At 64.5% G+C, this 11292-nt stretch overlaps 3 protein-coding genes across 3 annotated transcripts in view; 1 reads left to right on the forward strand and 2 right to left on the reverse strand.

Annotated features, from left to right (window-relative positions):
• Window positions 1-1798, reverse strand: part of MNEG_2968 (hypothetical protein) — a gene marked incomplete at both ends in the record, with an annotated part of 5745 nt that extends 3947 nt beyond the window's left edge. Inside the window, 3 exons of the mRNA XM_014048558.1 lie at window positions 241-349; window positions 613-725; window positions 1684-1798. Of these exons, the coding sequence (XP_013904012.1) occupies window positions 241-349; window positions 613-725; window positions 1684-1798 (337 nt within the window). The remainder of the gene's footprint in view (window positions 1-240; window positions 350-612; window positions 726-1683) is intronic.
• Window positions 1799-3196: 1398 nt separating this feature from the next.
• MNEG_2969 (ATP-dependent Clp protease, protease subunit) lies at window positions 3197-4754 on the forward strand (the record flags this gene model as incomplete). Its single annotated transcript, XM_014048559.1, has 5 exons — window positions 3197-3304; window positions 3536-3631; window positions 3855-3980; window positions 4259-4372; window positions 4590-4754. The coding sequence occupies 5 exons, from the start codon at window positions 3197-3199 to the stop codon at window positions 4752-4754; spliced, it is 609 nt and encodes a 202-aa protein (XP_013904013.1).
• A 2338-nt stretch (window positions 4755-7092) lies between these two features.
• MNEG_2970 (thiamine pyrophosphate carrier) lies at window positions 7093-9668 on the reverse strand (the record flags this gene model as incomplete). The annotated part of the gene is made up of 6 exons (XM_014048560.1): window positions 7093-7272; window positions 7507-7629; window positions 7916-8077; window positions 8347-8580; window positions 8799-9038; window positions 9408-9668. The coding sequence occupies 6 exons, from the start codon at window positions 9666-9668 to the stop codon at window positions 7093-7095; spliced, it is 1200 nt and encodes a 399-aa protein (XP_013904014.1).
• Between the last annotated feature and the right edge of the window lie 1624 nt (window positions 9669-11292).

Consider the following 11292-nt stretch of genomic DNA (forward strand, 5'->3'; position numbering starts at 1 on the left):
GGGGGGGGGGGGGGGGGGTCGCGCGCCGAGGGGGGCGAGTCCCTGATGAGTGGGTGCGCCCTCAAGGAACCATCCAGGGGCGGGGTGGTCCTGGGCAGGGACAGCCTCAGCACGGCCTGGACAGCCGCACGGGCGCATGTGTTGTGGCGCAAGGGCCCGAGCAGAAGGGTTGGGGAGAAAGCGGGCGGTGTGCTGGTGCAGGTGCGAGTGGAGCCTGACAGGCGGGGAGGCAGCACCCACCGTCCCTGTTGTCCCCTGTGATCTCGTAGGCCGCGTCGCTGGGGGGCGCGTTGAGCCAGCCCAGCATCCTCACCACCGGCGGGAAGGGCGAGGCGTCGGCCACTGCAAGCTGAGGGGGTGGCGTGTCCGATCGCGACGCGGCGGTGCCTCATCAGCAGGGTTGTTGCGCCCACCAGCCATGGTTCCTGCTTTCTCACAAGGCCGTGCCAGGGCATGCGAATTAATTCTGCAACCAACTTTGTTATGCGGCAGCAGCTGCAATGTGCAGCAGCCGGGGCAGCCTCTGAGGCAGGGTTGCAGCAGCGTGGCAGCTGCACCCAGCCGCATGCATCGCGACAGCGTCCGCGTTTTGCGCAGGGGCCGTCCCCCCACCTTCCACGTGCTCTGGGACCGCGACCCTAGCAGCCGCTGCATCGCCAGCGCCTCGTTGGCCGCCACCCCCAAGCTGGCCGCCTGGTACTCCTTTAGCAGCACCGTGGCGGGGCCTGGTGGTGGGTGGATGGTGGGTGGATGGCGAGGACCATGGGTGGTTTAAAAGAAGTTCGATGACTGGGCCGGCGGGAGGGGGAGGTGAAGGAAACTGTAGAGGAAGGGGGCGGAGGAGGGAAGCGTACAGGAAACAAGCATGGAAGTGACGCCACTGCATGTGCTGGTGCAAGTGGGCACAAGTTGGGGGCCGACATGCCGTGTTCATGCGTTCCAGTCGTGCCCATGCGCTTTTCATATAAGTTGATGGAGCGTAAGCCGTGGCGCTCGCCGACCTTCAAAGGGCAGGCCGCTCGTGTATCGCGCCACGTAGACAAAGACGGGTTGCTCCGCCAGGGGGATGGCCCCAGAGGAGCGCGCCGCCATGTCGTCATCCTCCGCTGACTGCTGCTGACGTCATGCGAGGCGGGGCGAGCGCGCGTGAGCGTGTGTGTCACGGGGTGGTGGCTGGACACAGCAGGAAGCTGCTGACGATGCAAGCAAGAGTGCTGTTGCTGCCTCCGCACACCGCCATCGCTCTGTTTCAAACCTCCACAACCCAGACTAAGCCCTGCGCACCACTGCTAGCTGGCCTAGAGTCTTGTACACCTGCGGCATGTAGGGCCGGGGCAGGGGATGTTGGGCTGCAAGGGCGGAGCGGTGGGTGAAATGATGTACCGCACGCTGTGCAAACACGCAGCGCAAGGGTCGCCTCCACCAATGGCGATGACGTCAGCAGCGCTGCTCCCGCCGCAGCTGCCACTCCGGCCCGCAACACCGAACGCACACGCTGCTGCCAAACCCAGCACACCTGGAAGTCTGCAGCAATGAATTCGTTGTCATGTGGCGGCATCGCAACCGGCAGGGCCGCCGCTGCCGCTCGCTCAAAGCTCCTCCCCTGCTGTCGCTGCGTGGGCAAGTCCAGCTCCGGATCGAGGGGCGGCTTGATTTCCCTCCCGCTCGCCTCCGTGTCCCCACCCTCTGCGCCGCTGCTTGTGGTGTTGTCTGCAGCGTTGAGCGGGTCTGGAGGCAGCGAGGGCGCATCCAGCGGCCGGCTGCTGGCCCGCATCTCAGCCGCGCGCTTTGACAGCATGGCTGCCAGTTCGTCGATACTCGATTCTGGGCTGCCCTCATCGCCGCCGGGGCCCTGGCCGCCTCCCGCCCCACTTGCACAGCATGGTGGCAGAAGCGGCGGAGTGTGGAGCCATGCCTGCAGGGTGGTGCCGCAGCCCGGCCGCTGCGGCACCGATGGGCGAGTGCGAAGGATTGTGCCCGGCCTTCGAATGAGTTGCATTCTGCAGTGCGGCCTGTTCAGAAATCGGATCAGGTACGCATGCAGCAAAATGACGTGGCAACTTGAGCAGTGCAGGAAATGTGGCTGAAATGAAGGTTTCAACGAAGAACAGCTGGTGTGGATGTCACCACATCCGTCCGGCCGTGGACATACGACTTACCGAGAGTACATTGATCGGGGCAAGCTCCGCTGCGCCGTAAAATGCTACGCGCACGTAAGCTACTCAGCTGTATCTGATCTCGCTACTCTGATTCATTGTGCTAGACAGCCACGATCGATCTTGCGTGATCTGGCTCCCTCTGCATCAACGTGTCACATTTAGCAATTAAGACGTAGTTGTACCTGCCATAGTGCAGGTGGACCCTAGTAGCAGCTATGTTGGCCCAGCAGCGGCATGCTGCACAATGCAGCAGCAGCAGCATGAGACACTGCAGCGCGTTTTCTGGACCGGGCGTGCCTCGAAGGAACATGTGGAATGCGGCACATGCTGGCAGAGCTAAAGCGACCAGCAGACGCGCAGTGGTGGTGCAGGCGGTGAGGGCCTCTGCGTGATCAGGCGTGCCTTTTGCCGCGCCAGTACACACGTGTCTGCCCCTGTTCTGCGTTCATCGTCTAGGAAGGTGGTCATCTGTGTCTTGTGCGCCCACGTCCGCAGAGGAAGCTCTCACACCTGCGCAAGAAGATGTGGAAGGAGGCGGGCCCGCCGCCGGACCTCGCTACGCGCTTGTTCACTGAGCGGATTATATACCTGGTGCGACAGTCAGGGCATGGGAATGCGGTGGGATTCCCTTGAACATACCAGCTGGCTTGATGCAGTGGCAGTGTATCGGCCCTGCGGTGGGAACGACGGACGCTTGGTCATGGGTTTGACTTTTAGTCTGTGACGCTGGCGGCAGCTTGCCGCGCGGAAGGCGCGAGTTGACAAGCAGTGCATTCACGGTCTTAGTGCGGCAGCGATCACCTCCCGCACGAGAGCTTTACGACGCCAGCTCGGCTTGCACACGTATTGCTGCTGCCAAGCTGACGTCGTAAACCAACTCGGTCTTCGCAGCCAAACAACTGCGGGAGGCGCGATGCGTTTTTTGCACGTCCTGCTCAGGGCCGATATTTTTCTACTGCTGCTGCTGCTTCCTTGTCACTTCCTTTGCCCTGACCGCAGCCGCCGGTGCGCTATCCACCCACTTCAAACCGCAGGGCATGCCCATCGACTCGTCAGTGGCGGAGCTCATCACTGCGCAGCTGTTTGTGCTGTCCCAGGAGGCCCCTGACCCCATCTTCTTCTACATCAACTCCACGGGCATTGCGGTGCGCGCCCATTGGACGCCTGCAGAAGCCCGATGGGCACTGCCTGCAGCTGGGGTCAAAGCAGTGATAAATGTCAGGGCCGGCTCGGCCTTTTTCTCCTGCGGTCTGCCCTGACGGTGTTGGATGCGCGCAGCGCCGCTGGCTGGGCTGGGCCAGAACCCAGGGCGGGTCGCTTTGCCACTCCGCTGACCTAAGGCAAGCGAGCACCCTTTGCTTGTGTCACGCACCCAGAAATCAACCACCAAGTACGGCAACGAGCACGAGGCCATAGCCGTGTACAGCATGATGCGCGCGGTGCAGAAGTTCTGCCCCATCTACACGCTCTGCGTCGGCAACGCGTTCGGCGAGGCGGCGCTGCTGCTTGCCGCCGGCAGCAAGGCGAGCGGCCCGGCTTGTGGCGCGAGGGGCCCTGGCGGTGGGCTGGGGCCTTGAGGGTGGCGCGGCTGGGCCTGCTGCAGCAAGCTGGGGGCCATACGCGTGCCTGGACCGGTAGGCCGCGCTGACCGTTGCCGCGCCGCCCGGGCTTTTGCCGCCAACACCCCTCCCGCAGGGCAAGCGCGCCGCGCTGCGGTCGACGACCATCATGATCCGGCAGCCGCTGCAGCGCCTGTCGGGCATGCAGGCCAGCGACATCGACATCTACCGGCGGGTGACGCGCGAGAAGACCGGCCTCATGGTGCGCCCCTGGGTCTGGCGCTTAAAGGAGGCGCTAACTTACTCGGGGTCGGCGTTGGTTTGGGCAGTGCATACTATCTGAATGCATTGGTTGAGTCGCCATGGCGCCTGTCATGGCCCATGTGTGGGGAGAGGGGCCCTGACAGGGTCATTGCTCCGACATGCCCTTATGCGCGCGCGCACACACATACACACACGTCCACACACCCACACACGTACACACACACACATACATAAACACACACCCACACACGCACGCACACACACACAAACTTCCAGGCCAAGTACCTGGCCGCCTCCACCGGCAAGACCGAGGAGGAGATCACCAGCGACTTCCAGCGGCCGCGATACTTCAACCCCTTCGAGGCGGTTGGCTACGGCCTCATCGACCAGGTGGGGCGGCGGCACAGGAACAGGCTGCCGGCGGCTGTGCCAGGGCCTTGGCGCGGCCTTGGACGGGTAGGGCAGGCTCAGTGCCGAGGCGCGGGCGGCAGGGATGCTCTCGCCACGCTCGGCTCTGCAGCCGCATTCCCCTCGCGCCCTCGTCCCCCGGCGCGGGTCTGATGGTTGCGCGTGCGCCGGCCCGGGGCCGCGTCTTGCTGTCCGGCAGGTGCTGGAGCCGAAGGACGGCCGCTCTGTGGGCAAGGACTGGGAGGAACTGGGGTCGGAGATTGGCAACCTGCCGCTGCTGGCGGACGACGAGCAGCCGCTGCCCACCAACGTGATGTACCCCGGGACCAGCGAGTTCTGGAGGAACGACGACTACGAGGAGTAGGGGCGGCGCGGCGGCGCGGGGGGCGGCGCGCGCGCGCGCGCGGCTGCGCTGCACTACGGTTGTAACGATGTGGCGGGTTTCTGTAGTATAGAGGCAAACCCTTGGTTGGGGTACGCGCAGGAAGTTGCAGGGCTGGGGGTGTGAGTCGTGGTGTGCAGTGCGGAGGCGTTGCAGGGGCAGAGATATTGCTGGTGCGGTGCGCGTGCTTCAGGCGGGGTGTGGCGCGGCAGTCGCTGGGCGGACGTGCTTTCCCGTATGGGAGTCGTGGGAGCGGTGCTGCATGGCAGAAGGGGCGGGTGGGGTGGCGCCTGGCAGGGGAGGCGGTCGCTCTGTGCGGTGGTGTGATGGGTGCTGTCGTGGGTGTTTTGGGGTGATCTTGCAAGGTGGAAGAGTGCCACGAGAAGGCGGTGCTGCATGGCTGACAGAACACACGCAGCTGGGAGGAGCCGTCCCTGGAAGTTCATGCTCTGAGTTGAACTCTGCCGGCGTGCACGTAACTTTTTTGCAAGGAATGGACAGGATGCTTCTCATGCTGTTGTGTGCAGGCCCCAGCCGATTGCCAACATTGGCCAAGACAGCTGCCTGCTGCGAGTTTGGCCAAACTCGCAGTCCCGCCGTCGGGCTCTCGAGTGACGCCGCCGGTTGGGACGTGGCTGGCACTCGAGATCACCAACACAGCAACTCCATACATGCTGAATAGGTGAAGTCCTTGCGCCCTGAAATCCGTGTACCGAGCGACCGGCCTTCTGCATCAGGTCCTGCAGGCTGAAAGCGGCCCGATACAGGCCCTAGGCTCGCCTTGCGACTGTAAGGCAACCGTCGTTATGTCCCGCATCCTCGCACTCGCGCTGGTGTCAGCTCTGCTGCTGACGGCGCCCACGCATGCAGCGACAGAGCGTCATCTGCAACAAGACACGTCTGTCACGCCCACGATTCCCGACGCGTTCGAACAAATAGGCGCAGTCCTCCAGCAAAACGCTCAGATTGCAACCAACGCGGCGAAGTCTGCGGCCCTGGCGACGGGGGCCGCCATCAAGAACGCGACGTCGGCGGTGTACGGCACCAGCGGTGCCTCGACGCCGCACGCTGCAGAGCTCCTGCGCGCCAGCGCTGCAGCTGCTGTGGCGCTGCTGCTGCTGCTGCCTTGAAGGCTCACTTGAGATGCCTCAAATGGTGACGTTTGCGCCCTTGCTGTTGCATGCCGACAGCCAAGATGATTCCTGCGCCCTAAACCTTTGTTTTGCCTTGGACCCTTTCGGTGCCTCGGCAAGCGCCAACGCGCGCGATGCGCTGCGAGGTGCTCGGGCCTTACTTAGGGCGCTTGGCGACCCCTATGCATGCGTAGGGCATCCGCCTTACTCCCCAACAAATGCACACGTGCTGTATGTTGCACCCTTATCCGCTTCCATGATTGATGGGCGCTGCGCAGTGCAGCCCCCCAAACCACCTGCTGCCGCCGAACACAAGAAATGCACAAAGCAGCACCAGGCCTGCCACGCACGAGTGCGGCTGGCAACGTCCCGCAAGCCCCCACATGCACTGAGGTGACCACCCCCATAGGGCGCCGAGGATCGACCCATGATGCGGTTATCCACCTGCAGGCGCAATCCTGGTCAACATCACATCACACGCTTCCACCCTCGCCTGCCCCGTGGCTTGCTGTGCTGGTGCTAGCACCTGCCGCCACCACTCTAGGATACATGCGATGGCCGCACACACTTTCCATCACACACTTGTCGAAGTTCCTCGCTTGGCCATGTGTTATTGTGTATCTTGGCGCGCTCTGCTCTGATGATGAGCTGGGCGCATTGCAGGGGTAGGAGACCTGCTGCATGCCGGCGCTGCTGTGCGGGATGATAAGGGCCTGTGGTACTTTCAGCTGCCCCTTCCCTTCTGTAAGTGAGTTTGATGAAGCGTGGCTGTGCTGGTAGTTGTAATTGGGATGGGATCTGGTTTGCAATGGTGTGCGGTCCAACCTGCCTACAAAACAGGGGACCACAGCAATGGGGACGCAGGGTTGCCACCCAATGCACATATACAAGAAGGGGGTGGACAATGGCCAGAAAAAAAATGAGTTCGATGACAAGATGATCAAGGCATTCATGTTTGGGTGGCAGCATGACAGGATTGCCATCCGGCCAGCAGCAGCAGCGGCGGCGGCAGCAGCAGCAGCGGCGGCGGCGGCAGCAGCAGCAGCAGCAGCAGCGGCAGCGGCAGCAGCGGCAGCAGCAGCAGCAGCAGCAGCGGCAGCGGCAGCAGCGGCAGCAGCAGCAAGCCGCCCTTCAATGACAGTGCTCAGCATCACGGCAAAGCCGACGAGCCCAACGAGCCGAAGCTGCTACCGCTGTTTCTGCCGCTGCTTCTGCCCCTGCTCCTGCGCTGACACCTGCGCCTGCTGCTGCCCCGTGCCGCCGTCACCCGCCCAGCCGGAGGCGATCATCCAGGCGATGATCTGCTCGTACGCCAAAAACGTCAGCGCCGCCGCCGGTGCCGCCTTGACGATGCTGGGCACAGACCCCTGCGCCACAATTACCAAGGGTCGCCGGAGCAAGGGCGTGTACGTGTGTCGAAAAAGGGGAGGTGGCGCGAGGTCGAAACTGGGTGGACACGCGCCACCCGGCATGGTCGAGCGGAGGGCAGCCCCAGAATGCGACAATGGTTGCTGGCAGCCACCGGCCCGCTCGCAACAACGCGCGGCAGGGTGACGCGCTGCAGCGCTGCAAAGGGGGGGCCCGAGGCTCCCCGCGCGCACCTTCCAGAGCCCGGCGACGCCCTCCCGCTGGTAGATCTCCGCCAGGCATGAGAAGAGTGGCTGGATGGCCAGGGTGCGCTCCACGCGCGCGCCGTAGCGCAGCGACCGCGGCAGGCCCGCCACCTGGAGCCCCGGGACCGGTTTTTGGGGAGGGGAGCGAGGGGGCTTGGTTCGCGCAAAAAGAGCAAGGGGACGCGGGCATCTGCATCGACTGCGGGCGCGACCGGAAGCCGGCAGCCCTGCACACGCTGCCTGCACGCCACCGCCTGACCCCGCACCTCCTGCATCGCACGCACCAGGCCGTCGCTGCTGCGGCCGCCCGCTGTGGCGGGCCGGCGACCGCCATGCATCGCGCCGCCTGGGCGCTCCAAGACGCCGAGTGCATGCGACCACTTGGTGCTCCTCCCACCTGGTACCGCTTCTTGGCCACGTCCAGGGGGTGGCTGGTCAGCTTGGCCACCAGCCCGGCCAACAGCCCGCACGTGAACGCCTGCACCTTGTCAGGCGGCGGCGCCGCGCCGCCGCCACTGCTGCCTTTGCTGCTGGCGCCCTGCCCGCTTTGCTGCGCCGCCTGCAAGCCGCGGATGCACGGGGGCAGGTGGAGGGTGACGGCAGGGATTACAACCGGCTTGGCCTTGTCGCCACCTGCCCTCCTGTTGAGCCTGTGCAAAGCCTCCCTCCCTCACGTGCGCGCCCACAGGTGCACACACACACACACACACACACACACACACACACACACACACACACACACACACACACACACACATGCGCGCTGGCACGCACACATTTGCACCGGCACGCACCCACCCATGCCCAAGCTCCCCTAGCGGGGCCCACCTTGACCCGTGCGTTCTTCCAGGCGGTGTTGAGGGCGTCGTACAGCCCAAACTGCAGCGCCGCATACGGCACAATTTCAATCAAAGTAACCCCGAGGCCGCGGTACAGCCCGATGACGCCGTGGTCCTTCACGATGCCGCGCGCCGCCGCCCCCATGGTGCGGTACACCTGGACGCACGCAGTACGAAACAGGGGGTCAACGGGCGCGGGTGGCTGGTGTCGTGCGGGCGCCCCCTGTGCGCCGAGAGGGTGGTACTGCAACCACGGCCGCGCAGGCAGACGGCCAGGATTATGGGCGGGCTCTTTTCTCTGTTGCACGATGCGCGTTCCCAGGGTAGCTGCAGCCGGCATGCTGTTACCAGGTTGGTTTCGTGTTGCCCTTGTGGCACCTTTCTGACACCGGGCAGAGCCCGTCCACAGGATAGCCCTGCCCATCTCGACACGCGCCGCACCTTGGGCTCCCCCTGCGCGGCCAGGGTGGTCCGCAGCAGGTCAAACGGGTAGGACGCCACCGTCGCAGCCGCGCCCGCCACCGCGCCGCTGCCGAACGAAACGGCCGGCGCCCACGGGGAGTCGCGCGCGGTCCAGCCCAGCCGGGCCGCCGTGTCCTTGACCTGCTGCAAGGCCACGAACTGAACAGCCGTGTAGGGCACCGTCAGCAGCAGGCCGGGGACCGTGCCGCGCCACAGGCCCTGGAGGAGGGAGGTGCGAGCGGCACGGGCGCGCAATGCAGGCCAGTCGAAACGCCGGTCGACTGCAGGCTTGTCGCCTCGCGGTCGAGCGGAAGGCGGGCGGGGTGGCATGAGCGCAGGCAGGGGGAGCATCACGGGCCGTTGTTGGCGCTGCTAGTGCATGCGGGGGACGCTGCAGTCGCGTGCTTGAACAGCACGGCGCGGCTTGTTGGAGCGCGCGGTTGGAGCGCACAGTGAGGCGCGTCCGCTTTGGACTGACGGCCCTGAGCGCGGCCCAACATCAGCATGAGTGCGGCAAGTGTTTGGCCCCGAGCCGCCGCGAGCACACTCGGTGTGCGTGTACGGGCAGCATGTGCTCGCGCGCCGCACCGTGACTCCCTCCTCCCGCAGAACGGTGGCGATGGCGTGCGTGAAGCCTGTGTACTTGCTAATGCCGCTGCCGCCCAGCACCGGCTCGAGCTGCACCTGCAGCCTTATTTTCACCAGGTCTAGGGGCGCGACAATGACGCGGCTGATGCAGCCGGCGGCGGCCCCCGCCGCGGCATCAAGAGCCATGCGCCGTCCGTCGCGCACGCCGCTGCTGCCGCTGCCGCCGCCGCCGCCCTCGTCCTCGCCGCTCGGCACGTGCATGGGGGAGGGTTCAGCGGTCAATGTGCGTGAGTTGTTTCACCTATAGCAGAATACGGGATGCGTTTGTGCAAGCACGACGCGCAGTCAAGTATGGGTTACAATTCCTTGGTGATCGCTGTGCTGCGACAAATGGTCTCCCTGTTGATCGAAGAGACAACCGAATATGCATTCGACCGCAGCTGATGATGATATCACCGACGCACTGCACGGGGCACCGGGGTGACAGCGGAGACTGGACTGCTGTGGCAGCAGGCGTGTATCATATCGTACTAGACAAGCTGAATCCGAAGCTTTGGTGTTATGAGATGAACTATAGATGTATATGGTGCTGGTGTCAGTTGCCAGCTCCCAACTGACACGTGTGTTCAGTGCGCCGACTTCATTTGCGCAGCTTGACCCTGGATTGCTGGCCCTGCGCTGTGGATGGATGCCTCCGGCGCGGTGACGCCACCCAGGGCCAATAATTGCTCTTGTTGTGCGCACCCTCCCCCCGCACCAAAACTTGCTCTCCCTGTGCGCAGCACCCTCGCCCCCACCCTCCAGCGGCTCCAGTCAGGCGACGTGAGTACTAATCGAGTCAGTCGGCGTGAGTACTACTTTTCTAGATGACCACCGGTGCACTCGTGGGTGGGCAGCCGCCATGATGGCCCAGGCGAGCCCACCAGCGACAACAAATACCTGCCCTGCACGCCGACCGCGCGCGCCATACACACACGCACACACAAACGCGTGAGCGCGCGCACACACACGCGTGTGCGCGCGCGCACACACACACACACACACACACACACACACACAAAAACCAGCCGCCAAAAGGTCATCGTCGCTTCTGGCGTGATCGTGGGCGCACACAGCACTCGCAGCAGGCAGGTGGAAAGCGCCGCGAGCAGCTTGCCGCCAATGCCAGCTTTGCGCCAGGCAGTGGCGGGATCCGCTGCACTAGGAACCGCTGATGCTGTGGGCCGCCACCAGCCCATCCCTGGCACGGCCTCGTAGGTGCCGTCGCCACCCCAACCCCGGCTTGCCGCGATCTTTCCATGGGCCACGCACTGATGCTGGAGCAGCAGATGACGCTGCAGGGGCTGACGGCGCATCAAACTACTGCCATGGGGAAGCAGCCGCCGCTGCTGCAAGCCGTGCCTGCTGCCACGTACCCAGCAAACGCCTTCACAAGTCAAGCAACCGATTGCTGCAGTCGGCGCCTGTCCCACTCAAGCTGGGCAGGAGCAGGACCCCCTTGCTTGATCCAGAATACGCGCGGCTGTCGAAGCGCTGATGCAATCTGAGCGTCAACCCGACTGCAGTCCCAAAACGCACTTTACAGGCCTTCCAACAATGCTGTACACGCACAAGCATCAACACCACACGGGATGCATCTCAAACGCTTGCACGTTGACCACCATGAAGCTGCACGGCGTGGCGGCAGCGCACTGGCAGCAGGGGGTCACCACACAAGCCCGCGCAGGAGCAGCAGGCCAGCAAGCAAGCCACCTCTGGCAGGTGGCGCGACAAGAGGCGCCTAGAAACAGATGCCACGCGTGCCGCTCCGCAAGCCGGCGACCCCCTTTGGGGCCGCTGGCGCCGGAGCACCCAAGGGGGCCTCCGACACGGCGCGCGCGCGGGC

The sequence above is a fragment of the Monoraphidium neglectum genome (genome assembly GCF_000611645.1).
Source record: "Monoraphidium neglectum strain SAG 48.87 unplaced genomic scaffold scaffold00355, whole genome shotgun sequence".
NCBI classification, from domain to species: domain Eukaryota; kingdom Viridiplantae; phylum Chlorophyta; class Chlorophyceae; order Sphaeropleales; family Selenastraceae; genus Monoraphidium; species Monoraphidium neglectum.